Raw genomic sequence first — 20,853 nt, forward strand, 5'->3', positions numbered from 1 at the left:
TTAATATTGAGCTGTTGCAAGGTATTTATTTTTACGCGAAAAAGTGAGCGTACTATTTGCAGTTATTCTGCGTTGAAAAAGCATATTTACTTCTATGAAAGTTATCTTTGCAAGATAAATAATGGGTGAAAAAGATGTTGCTAGTGGAGTAAAAGAAGTCCCAAGGGCCTCTTTACTTTCGTAATTTATTTCAAGTTGAAATTAAGTTTAACACCAAAATAGCGAATATCTTGCTAATACGCAGCCAAATACCCAAACATCTCTTCAACGCCATTCTTCTGCAACCTGCAACCCGAGTTGCGTGCGGTGCTGTAGCAGCGAAGGTTCGCGCTCTTTAACTCGCTGCTTCTTTTCATCCTTTATTTTAATTTTAAGTTTGACTACCTTTTCTTTTACATTTATTAAAGTTTTAATGGATATTCCGAAAGGACTCAGTTGCGAAAGGCTCAAACAGCATCAGATGATGTACAAAGCCAAAACACCACCATGGAAAGAAGCATTTCGAATTGTATGTAATTTTCTTTTAAAAACTGTTTGTTAGCGATATGCATGTAACTGCAATTTAATTTAAAATGGTTTCAAAATAAGTCATGAATTTGTGCGATGTGCGTAAGAGACGAAAAAATTAGAATTTTTCTGTCTGATGCAGGTCGTAAAGGAAGTAAAAATACTTTAACATAAATAAATAGTATTTTGAATATGTTGTTAATTTTGAAATTTTGTAAAACGCAAAGCTTTCAGTAACTTTCTCTGCCGTGTAAAGTTTGTAAATTATTTAAGCTTCCAAAATCATTCTTCCTCTTACATATATGTCAGATCTGCAGCAGAAAATATTATTGTTCACGGATTTTTCCTGAAATTTACCGTATACAATAATTGTTTGGTAGGCCGTTAAAATTATTTCCTTGACTCACTTTTAAAATTCCTTAAAGCTTCTTAATTTTGTTTTCCACAAGCCGTTCTTTTTATTTAAATATTTATCATCCTGCTACCTTGAAGTAAACCACTATACATTTTTTAGAAATGCATTCAGAGGATGCAAAACAGTCGTGGTCGATTGGTTGACAAATTTCGGGGCTTAGATCCTGAAGATGTCATTGATGCTGTAATGAACCAGGATTGGGAATTGGACACTGAAACCAAGAAACCAGGCATCAAGATCTTTGCTGATGAGGTCTGTAAATTTATGTTATTTAAATAGAAATGAATTTTACTTGATTCAGTGATTTTACTGCTCTTATGATATATGCTAATATCCTAAGAGAGAGAGAGAGAGCGCAGATTTTATATGTTTATATGTCATAGCTAATCTTCATAACAGGGTTGGCTTTCTGCCAGCAGAAACTGGTTTTTCCCCTGCCAGTGGCAAAAACTGGTTATAACCTGCAAAAACATGAAAATGTCTTTGATAATTCTAGTAATTACTTAATCATATTTGTTTAAGTAAACTAAAAAAATGCAAATACTTTTCATTATTGTAAAAAGTGAAATCCATTGCTATTGCCCTTGGTTTAGTTCTGAAGGAAATTTACAGATGCTTGTAACATTTGGATTAATCTAACAAATGACGAGAATCTTATTCGTGCTTAAGAAAAAGATGTGACATACAGACTCAAACAGGGAGTTACTGATTATCATTTGCTAGCTTATATGCAAAGTGATTTATAATGAATGGGACAAAAGGAAAACATAAATTGTAAATGTTGTAATTAATATATTTAGAAAATTCAAATTTACCTCAAAACTACATTTATTCAAGTTTCTACAGGTGTTCAATATGTGCCCCTCGGGTAACACGACAAATGTCTACACAAGCTTCTGCCACGGCCCTGATAGCATATCCCCTGTGATGGAGTTCAACACTGCAGTTATCCGCTGCTTCAGTTCCTATAAGTCCTGAAGAAGTGGAGGCACAAACACCTGTGGGCAGTTCTCAAAAGGTGGGAGCAAACACAGACCTCAACTTTGAAGCTTCAACACCAAATAACTTTCATTTTAATTAACTCAAAAATTTTTGAGTTAAATTATAATACTGTATAGAGACAAGAATTGACATAAATTATGGAAAAAATGCTCTTTAAATGCCCTTAAAAAATATTTTCTTTGCTAAAAGGCGCAATTTTGGACATACCAAAACGTTAACTGAGCAAATGTACCATTAAAGAAAATTTTTTTTTAATTATTTCCATACGTTTCAAAAAAAATTTAAAGGTATGAATCTTACACTGAATAATTTTTTGTTAATATTTTACACAAATAACAAAAGTAAAGACAGATTATTCACTTTGTAAACGATTTTAGAAAATAGTAAGTTTGAAATTTGATGCATGTCCAAAATTTACGATCTTTACAATGGTTTTTTTTTGAGAACTAAGTATATGATGTTTTCATTTTAAAGGTGTTTATCGAGCCTCGGAATCAATTTTTAATTATTTAAAAGTGTTTTCATAAGCTTTTATTAAGTATCTTAGAAGAAAAATAATTTTTTTTAAACGTACATGTGAGATGTCCAAATGGCGTTACGATCTTGACGCCGATATTTCTGTCCATTTATTCATAATTTTTGATGATCTACTGTCTTCTAACCTTAATAAAAAACGTTATTATAATGTTATCTTCTTTAATCCATTGGTATTCTGCATAATTAATATGTTGCACATTGAACAATACATAAATTACAGTAGAAACATGGCTGCTTATGATCGAACCGAAAGCCATTTTGCGCTAAAATCGCCAAGCAAACCTCCATTGGCGACAACACAGTATACGATAAGCTAAAGGTTACCAGAGGGGAATTCCAATTTGACAAATGTAGTTTATCGTCAGCTGTACCAGTTTTGGCAACTTTATCACCTGCGCTAGCATTTTTTTTTTTTTTTTCCGCTTTTATTATTTTAGAATTCTTTTTCTCTTCTTTCTTTTGGAAACATAATTTAACGATCTCCAAATAGAAATACGAATTTCTTTCTTCAATAATTTTTTTAGACATCATTTTAATTCTTATGACATTAGAAAAAATATTCATTATTAAAACTGATGTCACTTTTTACAATTGTATTATTTTTAATTTGAAGCTTTTTTTTAACTTTGCATCAATTTCTTCAAAATCATTCCAAAACTTTATTATATGTAAGGAGCAGCATGTATAGACATTCAAGTATTTCATTAATATCCTCTTTATTATTAAATTGCAAAATTCAAAGAGTAGTAAATAAAATTTTCATTGGAAAAGTTAAAAATCAGATTAACAATTGTCAAAAATGGTGAAACTTACGTTATGATGATGTCCAAAATCCGTTACCTACAGGAAAACAATGTCCAAAATCTGTTACCTACAGATTGCTGATTTAATTTGCTAATTAACAATTTTTACAAATACCTGCTGTCTTTTCATGTTCATATATTGTGTTCTAGGTATGCATACTATAGAATAAAATCAAAATTGATGTCAAATTCGAAAATTTTTGAAATTGCTCAAAGTTAACTTTTTTGTTCCCACCTTTTGAGAACTGCCCCTGTCTTTAACGAAACCCCAGAGAAAAAAAAACACTGGGCGTTAGATCTGGTGATCTCGGCGGCCAATGAAGACATGTCAAATCGTGTGGCAATCCTGGAATGTTATGCCGATGAGGTGGATTTTTACGAAATTCCGTGCTAAAGTTCCTTTGCACAACAGTTACCAAGAAGATTTTGGCATATTCGAAAACGCAGTACTCTTTCTCCTTCATGGACGACATTTTGTTTAACAGCGCCTTTAGCGGCAAGTTCGTCATTCGATTATTTTTCCCTGTTGCCAAATAAAACTTGTATAATTGTACTTGCAGAATAAATTTGTTTTAGCTGAATAAATCCATTACGGCAGTCACACTGCACTATTCTTTTTGGCCCATTCATTATGAATCACCCTGTACCTACTTCGTCCAAAGTGCTTGGGATGAGACTCATGTGCTCAAGAAAAAAGTGAGTTTTACTTGCCAATATTAACACAGATTTTGTAAATAATATAGTTTTGCAAAACAAAGTAGCCTCATTTCCTGAAGCATAATTTTCTAGTCAAGTGAGGTAGTGGGTGAACGAGTTTAAAAGAAATGTGCAATACATAAAAGTCTCATTAATCTTACTTGTTTCTGGATTATAATACCTGTTAGTTTTGCTGGCCTTGATAAAATCTTCTCTATTTTGTATGGTAATAATATTGTAATTAAAATGCACTTTGGGTTAACATTTAATTGTTTTTCCCAAGCATTTCCTGTTATATGTAAGTAATTGCTTTCATATCATTTTGTGAGTTTCTGCCGCAAATGTGGTAGAAAGTGGTTTTTGCCATGCCGGTTTTAACTGGTTTCTAAGATTGGTTTAAACCACCTTCCCAGAAACTTGTCAACCCTACCACTGTTTATTTTGTTCATTATATTTCAATGCTAACTTTATAAATACAAAATGTGATGACCGCCAATAGGCTCTGAGCTGATCCTAGTCAGTTTATTAGTCACCGATGAAGATCAATGGCCCTCTTAAAGCTATCTATCCCCTTGCTCAATACAAATCTTTCAGTAAGCAAAAGTTCTCACAACTCTACTAAAGTAGTAATTTTTACAAAATTTTCAGATTAGCTTTGCCTCATAAAATATATTGTTCTTTACACACACTATAATTTTCAAAACAAATTTCCCATTTGTTCATTTTGAAACAGGTAAGTTACCTTTATCTTAAATGCTTTACTTTGACCCACATTTCTCTGCTTTGTTCTTTTTTTTTTACCATACAAGTTTCAAATAATATTTTTTATTCTTCTTTCTTATATAACACTAGATTCAATGATTTGATTATTTTTTACATCTGTATTTTGATTATTTTAATTTTACTAATTTTGTTGTTTCAGCATTACTTGTTTTACTGCTTACCTCAATTGTGAAAAAGCATGCTTCTCAAAATTAAAATAATTCTGTATTCTTCTTCATAGGAGTTCAGTGATGCAGAATTGAATGAATTCTTCAGTACAATGGAAGAAATTCAAAAAGAACTTCTTGAAGAAGGTAATGAATGCTAAATATTTTGATGAAAATGCATGAAAATTTTATTTTAAAACTGAATGCAAAATGAATGGATAATGTATCAGTTGAAAATAATAAGCAGTCTTCTTGATCACTGAAAATAAATCAGGTACAAATGTGGTATACCCCCCCCCCCCCATTTGGCAACATCCGATTTTTCGCATAAAATTGAAATATTTTTCTCGCCAATGAGGCCATAATTTTTTGAGCATGGTATCCCTGGCAAAACTAATCTGTGTTTGGCAACCCAAAGGCTATCTTAGATCTGTTCAAACTTGTTTACTTGTTAGTGGTTCCATGTTGGGTAGATTCTTGTTTTTTCTTGCAATATACCTTATAGGAAAGCTTATTTTGTGTTGATTTAAATTCAGTAGTTGTGTTTTGATGTATAAATATTAGAAAATGCCAGTTTCTTCAAACTTGACCATTAAAATCCAACTTGAGGTCAGTTTTGGTAAGGCACCGTTGTTTCATATGTTGTGTTTCAGACTGAGTGTGAAGATTTATACAGTAAAAACGTAAGTTTTTTTTTAAATTAAAAAAAAAACTCACTTCCGAAATTCTTTGTTTTTTTACAAAATCTTGAGGGCTTCTTGTCGTTTTTAACTTTTTATTTAATGCATGTAAATTTCTTTTACAAAAAAAGTGCAGTTATTTTATTCTAAAAGTTAATTTTTATCGATGCTAAGAACTATTCAAGCATATTCTGTAAACGTGCCTCTTTAGGTACCGAATTTCTGAAAAAAGTTGAATCTATGATTTTATAAAAATATGAAGGTGTTATTTTCTGCAAAATATAGTAGATATTTTTAGCAGGTATTTTAAAAGCATTTTTGGATAGCAAATAAATGTATGGAATTTTTGTATGGTTTATGTTTGAGATGTTCTGTGGAGACATTTTTACTTTGCATACATCAAAATTTGAATAACTAAGCGTTTTTTTTGGCTGAAATTGTTATATTTTGGGGATGTTCTCTGCTTTAAACGTCACATATTGAATCGCTTTGTTCTTTTTTAGTAGAGTCTGAGAAAAGTTTTTGTTTGATGAAATGCATGTTGAAAAATAGCTTTTATTTCCATCGATACATATTTCTTTGGTGAGCTGTGATAGTAATTTGTTAATTTAAGCATTTTAAATACCTTCTAGTAATTTTTCTTTGTGTACAGAAACTAGTTTCTGGTATTTTTGAAGCCAGATATTCGTGATTTTTTTTGCTTTAGTTTTATGTTTTTATATATATATTGGTGTTCTGAAGTGCTTTAATCATGTTTTTTTTATCTGAATTTTTCTGTTGGCGATAAAAAAAGCATTGCTAAGAACGATGTATGACCTATGTCGTCATACATTGTTTTCTTGGCGACGCTTTATTGGCGCCGACAGGAAAAAGTCGCCAAGGGTGGAGTACATGACATTAGTTCCATAAATCATTTTCCTCAAATTCTTATGTACTTTCTCTCGCTGAAACTGCAAGGCTAAAACAGATCAAACAGTTAATCAAAAGTAGTCTTGGGAAATAAATTTAAGATGGAAGTGCAACAGAGAGAAATAATTAAGAATACATCGATGCTAAAACAGATCATTCACATAGACCTTCTGACACATCCAAAGTGTATATTTGTTATTTTCTCAATTCGTTAACTTTTGCATTTTAATGCTGTATTTTTCAATTGAATATTTATTATAATCATTTAATGACATATTTTATTTGAAATATTCACAAAGAGTATTAACGATGTGTGTCAGACATATTTTCTTTTTCAGTTTTCTTTTTAAAAAAAGAAATGTTGGCAAGATAATTTCTGTTCCCTGTCCTCAACACACATTCGCCAACTTTGGAGGAAATGTATTATGTTGTGAAAATATTATAAAAATTAGTACAAATGAGGCAGTGAGAAGCAAAGGGATGTAAGTGGCAAAATTAAAAATTTGGAGATAACCAGTGCAAATGGTAGTTGAACCTCTCCTCTGTCTTGGGACAAGAGATGGTACTAGTAGCCCTGGTAGACTCTGTTATGCATCATGATTTAGAAAATATTTTCAAAGAAAGCCTGCCTAGGACCTTTATGGTCGTTTTACTCAAAACTTGAAAATGTCCACTTACATCCCTTTGCTGCTCACTGCCATATGCATTATGATAAAGAAAACTGTCTACTTGATGTGTGGTATGGATATTCTTCACGTTATTTATACATTTTCTTTTCCACATCATTTTGTATGTGTCCTTAAGTTTAGTGTTAACACTGCCCCAAGTAGAAAAATGGTGATAAAGTTCTATAGATAGCCTGAATTGGCTATAAAATAACTTTTAGTGTAGAAAGAACGTTCTTCGCTGCAGAACAGTAACATTTAAATGAAGTATCACACCTTCTTCGGTCTGTGAGCCTTGTTTTAACTTTAAAAATTCCGTGTGTGACTTTATCCAATGTCATTCTATCTTCTAAGAAATTCAAAGTAAGTTTAAAAAATTTGGTTTGCTAAAAGGGTAATGACATCTTTTTATGAAATATGAATTGTCGATTAAAGAAATGAAAAAGTTTTTACTTGTTGGGCTAAAACTATTGTTTTGTCATTTCTGCCCCTTTCATCTCTGTTCCCTATTTTTAAGGTAGTTTTTGGTGAAAGTAATTACCTAAAGATTTTTAGAATGCTTTTTGTGCGCTTGGATTTATTTGGTTACGTTATTTTAATTCCTTTGTCAAATTTCAAATGGTAATAGAATATAAACATTGTTAGGTCTTTAATAAAATAAAACCAGGGCCGCCAAAAGTCTAGGCAGGCCTCTTGTCAGTTTGGTCACCAGGCCCCCTTAAAACTTGTCAAAACAAACAAAGTCTCCGATTCGAATCTGAACCCCCTCAAGGGTGGGCCCTCCTTTCCGACTAGGCTGACGTGTCCTCTCGTTGGCCCTGAATAAAACTTTCCTGAAAACAAAATTGTGTGTCATAGTATAAATATGCCGCATAGGCCAAGTTCCTCTCATTCCTATTCTATAGACAATTTAGATTAAATAAACTAGAAACAAATGTGAAGGTGATATGTAATTTATTAAAAAATATAATAGTTTGAAACACTGGAAAAGGAACTTAGAAACATCTGTCTTTTCAGTTTTATAATACGTTCTTTTCTTTGTACCTATTACAGAAAGAATTCTTTTGGAAGAATATTATGCTGCAGTCAGAAATCCAGAAATTGATGCTACAGTTGATTGGTTAGAAAATGAAGAAGTTATTTGCCCTCTTTGCAAAAAGTAAGCATACTAAAACGTTTTGTGCTAAACACATGATGTTTCAATGGTTCAAAATGGTCTCGTACATGGTCTAAAACAGCGATAGGTAACCTAAACTGTCTGCTGATTTTCTTTTAAACTAAGATGAACACTAAGATCGACTTAAGGGGGGGGGGGGAGCTTATCCTCTCTATCACTACTGTGCCACTGGTAAAATCCTGAACAAAACAATTTCTTCAAAAGAATTTGTAAATCACATCCATTCCAAGTTTTTATCAGCAAATCCATTTCCAGAGATTATAAAAAGTCTTTAAAAATATTTGAATAACTTGCGATTAAGAAGTTGAGCATAACGTTTTTTTCAGAAAATAATACACATTTGTTCTGTGTGATAAAACGTGGTCCAGAATGTTGTCACGATAGACCAACAACAGGTGGGAGATTGACCAGTCAATCGCAATCGACGGGTTGCCCACTGGTCTAAAAGCTTTGAAATTTTAATCTGACCCAAGCCTATATTCAACTTAACACACTTTCACAAAGCTCTGGAATTACAAATAACAGTTTTCTTTCTGATATAAAAAAAAGGTAAGGTATTTCTTGAAATCAGTTTTGGTTTACGTTAGGTATTGCACTTTTTAATTGGAAATTATTTTGTATAGCTTAGTAATATTATTATTAAAACAGTATTTTTCTTGCTGCTAGGGGAGGGTCATGAACGTCATGACCCCCCCCCTCCCCCTCAGTACCCCCTATCAAATATTTTATGAATAAAATGTGTTAACAATTGTAGATTCAAGTTGTGAATTATTTTTAAAAGTAAATTTTTGTGATACTAATTCCTTCCATTGCTTGTGACATTAATTAGTGACATTTATACTCTTTAGTACCTTATTCTTGGCTGAGGTGGTGTTTTTATTGACATGCAGGCAATTTCAGAAAATTTTTGTACCCAAATCCCTATATTAATCAGTATTGCCCCCATCCCCCTGAAATGATTGTCTCTGTCCGCTCCTGCTTGCTACCACTGCTAGCAGTGTTGTTTCATATGTTATAGACAATTGCTTTGAAACTTCATGTCTTGTCCTCCTAAATACCTCAAAGTTAAAATTTTAGAATTTTGCTTGCTTTCTGCAAGATCAGATTTGTGCTTTTGCATTTTAAAATACATTTCTTTATTTATCCATTTGTTTGCACTAAATCCTTGACAAGCTTTTGTAAAGACTCTTATCAAGCTATGTAAGTAAAATTATTCAATTTCATCAGGAGCCTAGCCAGGAAATTTAGGTTCGTTAACCGGACCCTTCCAAGGACGTCCATATGCAAAATATTAAGGGGATAGCTCAGATATTTTCCTCATGGTTTACAGGATATTTTCCCTATAGAAACCAATTTCAGTACAGATTAGAGTTATTAAAATTTGACATTTTTAATAACTTATTCATTGATTGGTGGAGAAGAAATGTTTTTACATTTTTGCAAAGAAAAAAGTACTAAAAGCATTAAAGTTCTAAATTCAAAGGAGGGAGGGGGGGGGGCTTGAGCCCCCTTGCCCCCCATATGGGCGCCTTTAGACCCTTCACTAAAATCCCATGCACCAAAAAAGACCTTTCACAAAATTCCTATCAACCAAAATGGACCATTCCCAAATTTCTGAACTAAAACGAATCTTTCACAAATGGTTATTGTAAAAGCAAATGTGAAATCAAAGTAACCCATATTTCCATGCATAAACCGATAAACTTTGGAACTTCTTTCAAAGCTTAGCACAGAGATTAGACAGATCAGCTTACACACCAATCTGCTAAATTTGAAAAAGGAAAAAAAGAATCTCGGTACACTTTTTTGATACTCCTGCAAGTGATAAATAACTAACACTGCCAAATATTGTTCTTGTTGTTTGTTTCTTTAAAAGAAATTAACAGCTTAAGTCAGTTTTGTTTTTAATAATTTTGCTTTTGTTTGTTCCCATAGCTGTTAATAGTGGTGTTGTTATAAACTTCTCTGAAAATGCAGCTTAAGGACTTTTCGCTCCCTATTTTATGATTTGAACAACAATAAAAATTTATAATAGCATGTAACAGCAAATTAAGCTTGGAGCTGCATTTGGTCAACTGGGGAAGGAATTGATCGCGTCAGATAGCTTTACCATCTTTAAAATTATTTCCATTTAGCGTGTGGTGTAAAACCTGTCAAGTGATTTTATTGGGATATATTCTCAACATTTTACTAGCTAGGCAATATTTCATCCTTTATGGTGCGTTGTTTGTACGCTATTTTCGGAGGGAAAAAAATGGATTTCAATTATTTGATGCTAGGAATGATAAGGTTCCAATTATTATATACAAGAGTTCTGGTATCTTTCGTGCATTAATATTGGAAATCCGGCATTGTCTGTTTGGTTATATACCTCGCCACCTTCCTTTTTTCCCACCTTTCTGCAAATTTTTCAGTGAATAAGTCAGTGATTAGTAATAGTATTAATCATTAAAACCTGTTTAAATACAATTCTAAAATAATTTTACTTTAAAAACTTTTTTATTTAGCACGTTTATACTTTTGATACCTTTATTTTATAAGATGCAATCTGTTTGCACCCAAAACTATAGTCGAATTTTACTTTTTTCTTCAAGCTAACTTCGCATTATTAGGAGGTAAATAAATGAAAAGTCTCTTTGTTTCTATTAAGACCATTATTGCAAGTTTTTTAAGCAAAATTCCATTTTCTTTCATAAGTCAGACATTTGAATGCTGTATCGATGGTTTAATTTTATTTTGGTTTCAACTGTGTCGATAAATGATAATTATATGTTTATCATAAGGTCTAAGATCTAATTCCAAAATAATATTGCAAAAATTAATTCTTTTTTAGCCGTTGTTATACATTTGGTTGCAGTATTCATATTTTGAGAATTGCAATCTCTTTGCATCCGCTATGGGAATTGAATTTTCCTAATTTTGCATGTTAAGTATGCTTTGTTAAGAGGTGAACAAATAAATCTCTTTTTTATTTTTATTAAAACCAAGAAATGTATAACTTACAAATGAAATTCCACGCTCTCTAAGCATTGTCATGTGCCAAAAAGTTAGGTACTGAACTGCTGCTTGAATTTTGTTTCTTTGTTTCAATTATTTTAAACATTATATATGTAGCATCTCCAGCTAACATTTCTATTATAATTTAACTTAATGGGGAATGTTACTATATGTTAATCGATATTGATGCTTAAGGCATCCCCATCTTGCAGAGAGCAATGCCTTCTCCCCCCCCCCATGCCAAATACCAAGAAAACCCTCAAGAATGATATTTTCAAAATCAAAGAGACAAAATACTACAAAAACATTCACTTAAAAGTTTCAATGGTACAGTTTGCTCCACCCCCAAACACATAATACATGTATAAATTATGAATTTTCATTTTTTAAAAAAATATTTTTCTTTCACAAAATTAATTGATTTTTCACAAAAAACTGACCCTGTGAAAAATCCTGGACAGACCCCTGTTTTAATGGTTCTATCTCTATTTTGCTCTTTTGTGTCAATAATATGTGCTGAACATTTTACAATACATAGTATTGACACTCCTGTTGAAAAAGCAACTTTCTTCTGTACAAATGCATCCTACATATTATCATTTCTAAGTTTTCAAAAGTAGCTGATATGTCTAAATAACCGTCTAATGTAAAACTGCCCCTAAAGTTTATTTTTTCTTCTACCCCTTCAATCTTTTGTTCTAAATAACATTTTCACAAGAATAAGATATCAAGAAAATGGTTGAGCAACTTCAGTAATATCCCTCAGCAATTTTATTTGAGTATTGAGTAAGTAACTATATACAAAACTTTAATTTATTTTTAAGAAGTTGTGATGGAATTATTAAAGTAGATTTTTGATAGTTTACTGAGGTAATATTTCCCTCTACTTTACTTTGAAATGGTTTTCTTTTCTGTCAACTTAAACTGTATTAATATATGTCTTATACTTTTTTTTTTTTTTGCAATAGATCCATATTGCATCAGAACCATTCTGTGATATTTTGTGGTTGTGGATTAAGAATTGATACTCAGGTTTGTTGCACTATTTTACTTTCAACTTTTAAAACACTTTTGATAAAGCAAAATACGTAGGTCAATCAGAAAGTTAGTTGCACTTCTTACTTCTTCATAAATCTGTTCCATCTGAGACAATTTTGATGAAATTCTGTGGCAATACTTCACACGTGTACCTTTATCGTGTGATATAGCGGCTTCCCCAGGACAAGTTGAGTTTTTCTGATTATCATTCGCAAACATGTTTTGACAGCTGCAAGTAGCGTCCAAATTAGAAATGCGTGCAGTGATTCAATTTTGTGAGCAAAAAGGTGCAACTGCACTGTGCAGTTTATGTGCAGTACCATGAAGTGTATGGTGACATACCTGCCAACTCTACTGGTTTTTCCGGGAGATTCCTGGATTTTGATCATTTCTCTTGATTGTGTATATGATGTAAGGAACATTTGGTTGCACTAAGAAGGATCTTAAGAAATCCCTTTTTTTCCATAAATGAAAATTAAAAATCTATCGTAATCATCCACTGGATTTCTTTAACATCTACTGGATTTTTTCCCAGTAGATGTTGGCAGGTATGATGGTGAAAATGCAATTTCATGTCAAGCTATCATGAAATGGTTGGCTCATCAAATGGTTGAGAATGGCGTACAGATATTGACGACACTGAATGCGGGGAAAGACCAAGTTTAGGTAGGAAATGTGGAATCACCTTCCCAAGCTACCCTAACCTTTCACCTCCTTACCTCAATGTTTTTGGTCCCATAAAACAAGAACTTTCAAAGCAATGATGCCATTTGGATGACGAAGTGAAAGCTGCAATCCAACAATGGTTTTTGGACATTAGACAGCATTTCTTTGGAGAAGGCATCAAAAAACTTGTACCACGCCTCGACAATTGCTTAAATAACGGAGGTAGTTACGTTAAAAAGTAGATTTTGAGTGGAACTTTAAGATAACAATTAAGTTACTGTAAAATTTCAATTCTCTCTCTCTCTTTTTTTTTTTTTTTTGAACAGTGCAACTAACTTTCTGACTGACCCTCGTAAATAAATAAATATGTGCTGTAATACTGTCTCTAAAAATATTTGATCCAATATTTCCCTTAGGCATATTTGAGTGAGTGCCGTACCTAGCCTTTTTATTGTTATTATTATTATTATTTGCATTCCTTAATTCACTATCTTTGCCGTTTTTGAATTAATCATCTTTTAATTGTAAAACCCAATGTTCCATTTTAAGAGATAAAAATACATGTGGGAAACTGCCATCTCTTATGTAGTTAACTGTTGTAGTTCTGGGAAAAAAAGAAGGGGGAAAAAACGAGGGACTTAGAAATACACATATAAGTTTAAGAAATGAAGAGGGCATTGAAAAAAAGAAAAAGGTGGGGATGCTTGACTCAAAATTAAATCTGGAGAAGTCGAGGTGTGATGGTGACATAAGATAGGGTTTTAGGTTTGGAATCCTATCTTATTTTACCATCGCACTTATTTTGAGCTTACTTGGAGCTCAAAGTTCTGGTTTGAAAGTCAAAAATATTATCCGATGTGTAAAAGATGTTTTGCATCATCTAACCGATAATATGTATCTGTGACTGTCTATATGAAGGTAAAATCTAATTTTGACTGCTTCTATTTATATGACTAATTAAAACTTGACTGCATTTATAATCCAGGTGCAGAAAGAGAATAAGTGAACCTCTGAGTTTGAACGTAGAGTTATTCTTCTAATTTGTAATTGTTATGTGATGATAAGCATCATGCTTCAGTTCTGCTTTTAAACAATGTGAAAAAAAATTTACTACTTAGTTATAAATATAAATAAATTTAATAAAAATTGCATTTTAATGTATTTTTAGATGAAATAAATGCCTTTTTAAATTGTTTGTTTACGCTTTTATCAAAAGGGGTCAAAATGGGTAATATGATATATGACAGTTTAAAAAAAAAAAAATACTGGTCCACAGTTGTACTGGTTAAAAAAAAAAAACCCTGCTTCAATCCATGATTGTTTTTCTTTTTAGATTTGGAGTGAGAGCTACTAAATTGACTAATAAATTTAATGCATGCAAATATTGATATTTAAGTGAAAATAGTCATTGCCATTAAGAATTTTATTATAGTCTTCAGAGTATGCAGAGTTACAGAATTCGTCATGTGTGTATAATATGTAGAGTGTGGTTCAGAATACCACCCCACTTCTTTCAGGGGGGAAAAAACAGGTTGATTTATTTAGTTATGTCTGCAATGCTGGCTATAATGAAGAGAATACATATAGCAGGATGTTTGGCCACAGCAGTTACTTACTTACTTCAATGAACTGGTGGGGCAGTATTGTTGGTGCTTTTATACCACTTAGACGACTAAAGATCTCTTTGTACAGTGAGTGAATTAAGGAAGAAGGGAGAGTTGGACTTTTACTTTCAGCCAATAGACAGTGGCCGCCACTTATATGAAACACGTTTTCTAAACAGTTTTGATTCCATAAAGCGGTTGATTCAATAAAGCGGCTATTTCAATAAAGCTGGATTTTGTTCTGTTTTTGACCATTTGATTTATTAAAGTGGTTGATTCAATTAACCACTGAGTTAATTAATTGGCATCCAATGTACTACTGCTAAAGACGAAAAGACTTGCCTATTTAACGAGCATTGCAAAAGGTTCCAAACCTGCGGCCCTTGAAATCAGTTTGATACCTATGTACTAGTAGTAGGATAGACCAGGGGAATGTCGCCACTTTAAGGAACTTCAATTTTTATCACCATCACAAATCATATTTATGAGATAGATCAATATTTTGGATTATTGTACGCCATCTTAAGAACGTATACAAAATTTTTTTTAAATAAATCTATAAAAGAAATAGCCATAAATCATCAATTTGTTAACTGTGGCGGTATTACCCAGGGTGCTGGGGTAATACCGCCATGGACCTGGGGTAATCCCACCACTAGCCAATGTGAAAAAAAGACTAAAGAGGAAAATTTATTGAAAATCCCATTTGCAATTAGCATTACAATATAGAAATTGAAAAGCAAACCAAATGACATTTTTAGTTTATACGAGTGAAAAAACAGTATTTTGAATTCATTTGATTTCCTTGAAATTTACAAAAGTCACAAATGTAGTTTTCAGCTGTTTCAGCATTGCTACACTCTGAATGCACCTACTTGCCACAGCAAGAGCATCTGTACCATAGTTAGTTCGTTCTATATTCATTGCATATAGCACAAAGTTGAACGTTTGGATCGCTCAGATCAAAAAAGTCATCATTTTTGTCGTTGTCACAAAACTTTTTAACGTCAATGTCCTCCTTTATCTGAAGAGTTTTCAAAACTAAAAAGTTTTTTGCCCCTTTTCTTAACAGATTTATTCATTTTCTTTTGCTGTGCTGCCACTGCTTTCTCTTTCTTTGCCTTGGATTCAGTTTTGATGAACAATCCTAAGACCTTTTCTGCAGATTTTCTTTTGGCTTGTTTCTTTTCAATATCTTTTCCTTTCTTTTAGCTACTGTTTCTTCAAAGCAGCCTTCATTGGGAATCCCGTTAGAATTGACTTGTGGCCTTTTCTTTTAGAACTTTCCTTTACCTTTTCTGCTACCAATTTTTGGAACTGGTGAAATTTTTTCTAGCAATTGAAGAAACGTTTTTTGAGGCACTTCCTGAATGGTCTTTGATGAGCTAGGTACCACATCCAGTAAGTCATCTACAGACAGATTGCTGGCATTTACAAGAATATTTTCTTCATCAGTTTCTTCTGTTAAGACTAACTTCTGTTAATTAATTCTTTTTACTAAGCACATTTTACAAGAGCGCATTTTCATTCCTTTAAAAAATTGCTTTCGACCTATACATCCACCCTAAGGGTCCCTTTTTTCTATCACAATGTGACCTACCATATGGGAATCCTTCTGGAAACTTTTGACCTTTAGGGGGCGTCATAACCCTGATCCGACAAGATGGAAGAAATGTAGGTTTAAAGACATCAAAACCAACTGAAGTGATCAATATTGTTGATTTAAAATGTAGGCTAAAATATCTAGTTAAAGGTTACTCATAGCAAATGCAAGCATTGTAGCATTTAAAGGTACATACCTCAACTTATTCAAAATGGAAAATAAGACTTCTTCAGAACAAAATTCATCACTGTAAAAACCAAACAATGCGAGCAATGGCTGCCATCGACTTGGGACATTTGTTGTAGCATCGTTGGCTACACGTCAGAAGCTGTCAGGCCGGCTAACCGGTTTCCTTGACTCAAATAATTGGGGGTGGCAGCAATCCCCCATTCTACCCTACATGGTCCTTATTGAACTGGCATAACTAAATAATGCTTTTTGTATGTGTGTGTGTTTCCCCTATTGAATTAGATATTTAATAATTTTTCCATGCTCTCTGAAATTCAGTGAAATTATTTTGTTACTATGATTATTATTACTATTTATTTATCTATCTATTTATTTATTATTATTATTATTATTATTATTTTTTTTTTTTTGCTTTCAAAGTTATTCCCTTAGTAATAGGCAAAGGATCAGTATAATGTGGGTTATATTCAGAGCAGTTATTACTCAGGATAAGTCAACTGGTATTGATTAGTAGTTCATGGTGTTTCTCAACTTATTGATGTATTTTTTATTACATTAAGTAAACATTTAATTTTCGTTGTAGACACTGATATTATCTATCACTTTACATTTAATTTCAGCAAGATGGTCTTACTTTGATGCATTTTAAAAAAGAACTTCTTGAAGGAATAAATAGTCATGACAGATCCTGTGATGTGTATCCAGACTTTTCCCTGCTACAGTATTGTGATATTACTAATTTGGCAATAACATGCAAGGTAAGATTAGTTGAAGTTACACCAATCCAGCAGGTTCAGAAAATTTTATTTATTTATATGTTCAGTTTTTATGTGCAAGAGCAGTGATTCTACCCCCGCCCCCCCTCCCCTATAGTTAGGCAGGGTTGTTAATTTTATTTGTTTTTTAGTATGTATATTTTATTTTAAAGTTAGATTTTACTTTACTTTAGTGTTTATAAAATATTTCAGCTAAGAGTTTAAAAAGCTCATTCTTTAATGTAAAGCTACAATAAGATTTCTAATTATTTATTTTTAAAAAATTCCAAAATATCCAAGTATTTAAAAAATAATAATAAATAAATACAGATCAAGATTCAAATTTTGGTGTTTTGGAACAAAATAAATGTTTAATCTTTCTGCCTTTTATTACATCTTGCAGTAACATCACATGGTTTCAATTCCATAGTAGAGGAATAGAAGCATAGTGGCTTAGTTGTAGCCTTTGAGCAGGAGTTAATAAATAGAAGGAGCAAGTCTAATCATTGACTTAGCAAAAGCTGACCCGAAGAACACAAGTCACGTGACTGAACAACGACGAATGGTTGACACATTTTGCGTGAAACAAGCGAAATAAACCTGATTTCTTCCAATGCTCTGCTTTAAAATCTGTCACGTGACTTGGGATCTTGGCTTCATGGACGAAAGCCTTCACTCCCTCCATTTTATCTCTTCTCAATGAGTTGTAGCACTTCCAGGCAGCAGACCAAGTTTCAATTCCCTGGGTGAGGAGACACGGTCGACTCGGCCTTTCATCCTTTCAGTAGGCCCATAAAAGGAGTACCAAAGGCGCTTGGGAACTAAACCCTGGGGGTTACACATTCAGCTGATCTCCTAACCAGAATATCTGCCTTGCACCCTGAAGCCCTCTCATGAAAACTGAGATGGACACAGTAGGCCTCGTGCCCATGGGCTGTTGTGCCACCGAGTGAGTTTTAGAAGAAGAATGATTGAAAATCACTACTATCGTTCCCAACTTAAATAAACAGGCCTCTCTCATATAACGCGGTACTTGTACAACACGGTTTTGATATTGCACGGTGCCATATTTGAGATTATTGTAACACTGTTTCGATATTATCTGGTACAAAACTTGAATTAAATACTTCATGATTTTGATATAACACGAATGTTATCTTTAATACAGATGGGATTTCATTTGTGTTTATTAGATTCTGTTAGTGCTTGATAATTCTAACAAGTTTTTACTTCCCTTTTATGAAACTTGGTTTCGATACAATACAGTATACATCCCTTGATTTACATTATTTCCAATTCTCGTATAACACTGTTTCGATATAGGGGCATTCCACGGTATTTTTGACATTTATGTAGAGTCCGCAACCTGACCTTTTTTGCCATAACTTTTTAATTTACTGTTTGATTAGCATATTATTTTATTTTGATCTTTTCCTACCAACACACCAGCTCAAATTAAAATAATTTGCAAATCAAACGTTAAATTAAAAAGTTATGGCAAAAAAGGTCACGTTACAAACTCTAAATGTCAAAAATACCTTGGAATGTCCCTATAACACAAAACACGGTTTTGATACAACACGATACATATTGACATAATTTTTACTATGTACATGATTAATTAGTGTAAAAAATAAGTTAAAAAGTTATTTTTAAAAAAGTCTCGTTTAACACGGTTTCGATACTACATAGAACGAATTAGCCGTGTTATACAAGGACGCCTGTATATACTGTCGGCCCTGCTTAATCGAATATTGTTCCTTTCACGAAATTTTATTTGATTTAGCGGAGAAATGTTCTTTAGGTTTGACAACATTTGTTTTAAAACGTAACAATAAATCAATAGCTATAGAGCTATAGGAAATACTGCTATTAACAAAAAGGTTTTGAAATGAGTTAGATAAACAACAAAATAGTTTAATAATTAGCATGTATATTACAAGTATGCATAAAAAGAAAAAAAAAGTAACTTACAACTTGAGTTATGAAATCTGTTTCGGTACTTTTTTCAGTACATTCTTTTTTGAAAAATTTCATAACAGTGGATTGCTTGCTCAGTCTTTTGGGAACACTTTTCGTATCTCCTTTTTCCTCTCCTAGTCTACCTTATTTTACATTTAATGTTTATCATTTTATTGTTGTCTAAAATGTGTATCTTTTGTTGTGTTATTTAATTTTATTGTCAACTGTGTAAGCTTCTTTTTTTTTTTTTTTTGTAATGGCAAAAACAAACAAAATTTGGTTGACTATTCGAAATGTTTTGATGGAATATCAATGTTGTTTTTCTCATCCGTTTCTTGCGAAAAATATTACTGTGTTTTTTACGTCAGTAATTCCTCTTACTTAATTTATTTCTAATTTATTCAAAATTTTTCTCAGCAAAAATAGTTGCAAAAGCTATTCAATATCATCCGATTATCCGGGGAAATTATTCCATTAATCAGGGATCTTTAACATTGTGTCTATATTTGGTTCTGGGAGGCTTTATTCGTATAAGCGGGGTATTTGTTTATCCGTTACCCAATTAAGTGGGGGTGACAGTATGTATATATGTGTGTCTGGTGTGTGTAACTATTTTTTCTTTTTTCATGTTTTACAGATTGTACATTGATAATATTAAGAATGCATTTTTAAAGTATTTTTTAAATTGTAATCATTAATTCTTTTATTTCAGGAATGCAGCTTTATGTATATAGTTATTTAAAGATATTGTCTACAAAATATGCAATCTATATTTCATGTATATATTTACTGTAAATAAAACCACTTATTTTACAGCATTGTTATTTTATTTTGTTATCACCTTTGAGAAAAATATAGAAATAAAAACTTGGTTGGTATCTTTACTTTGCAGTGTAACAATGAATCAGAATGAAGTGTGCAGTGAAGGTGGTTTAAGTGGTTTAGCCCAGAAACCTTGGTTTTTAGATCATGTTGTCAATCCTAGTATGTAGTTCTTATATACGTGTAGGCAGTAGCATACCGAGGATTTTCTCAAGGGGATGAGGGGGGGGGGGGGGGTCGAATCCAGATGATCATTTGGAGAAGGGGCAAATGACTATTGCATTATATGGGGGGGGGAGGCTTATAAAAATAAAACAGAAAAGAAGCATGCTGGTTTTTTTTTAATTTTATATTTGATGTGATTCAATTAAAGTAAAAAATATGTAGGCATAAAATAGAAAAAAAGAAAAGAATTTTTTCAGTACTCTGGATCTATTAGCAACCTCAAACTTTCTATTTATTTGAGGACTCAGAGCTGTTTGAAAACTTTTTTTTTCAGTTTGCTTTCTCCATCATAATCCCTGCGTTTTGCTTCTGGTTTTTAATTGCTGCCCAAAACAATGAAAAGTAATAGTTATGAAGTTATTATACTTCCGCTTTTAATTGTTGCCTTAAAAAACCATGAATAAATGAATTATTAATAAATTTAACAAACTAATTTAAAAGATAAGCAAGCATATATTTGTGGGGGTTTTTTTAAAGCTTTTTTTTTTCTTCCACTGTTTATAAATTCGAGCATACAAATCAGCAATGTTGAAAAAATAAAAATAGTAAATGTAAGCTCGTTTCTCTTTATGTGCAATACATTAAAAAAAAAAGGAAAGTCAATGCCATTTTTTTCCAATGAAACATAGGTAACAAGTAAATAGGTCTCACTTAACAGAAATACATAGGCAA

At 32.2% G+C, this 20,853-nt stretch overlaps 1 protein-coding gene across 1 annotated transcript; it reads left to right on the top strand.

The window, feature by feature from the left end:
• The first annotated feature begins 321 nt into the window (after positions 1-321).
• On the top strand, positions 322-19,946 carry LOC129221441 (RPA-interacting protein A-like). The gene is made up of 7 exons (XM_054855926.1): positions 322-508; positions 1,022-1,174; positions 4,964-5,036; positions 8,197-8,302; positions 12,286-12,349; positions 17,038-17,175; positions 19,847-19,946. Exons 1-7 carry the CDS (start codon positions 413-415, stop codon positions 19,874-19,876), a joined length of 660 nt encoding a protein of 219 aa, XP_054711901.1. The 5' UTR covers positions 322-412; the 3' UTR covers positions 19,877-19,946.
• The last annotated feature ends 907 nt before the right edge of the window (positions 19,947-20,853 follow it).

This window comes from Uloborus diversus, chromosome 4 (genome assembly GCF_026930045.1).
Source record: "Uloborus diversus isolate 005 chromosome 4, Udiv.v.3.1, whole genome shotgun sequence".
NCBI lineage: Eukaryota > Metazoa > Arthropoda > Arachnida > Araneae > Uloboridae > Uloborus > Uloborus diversus.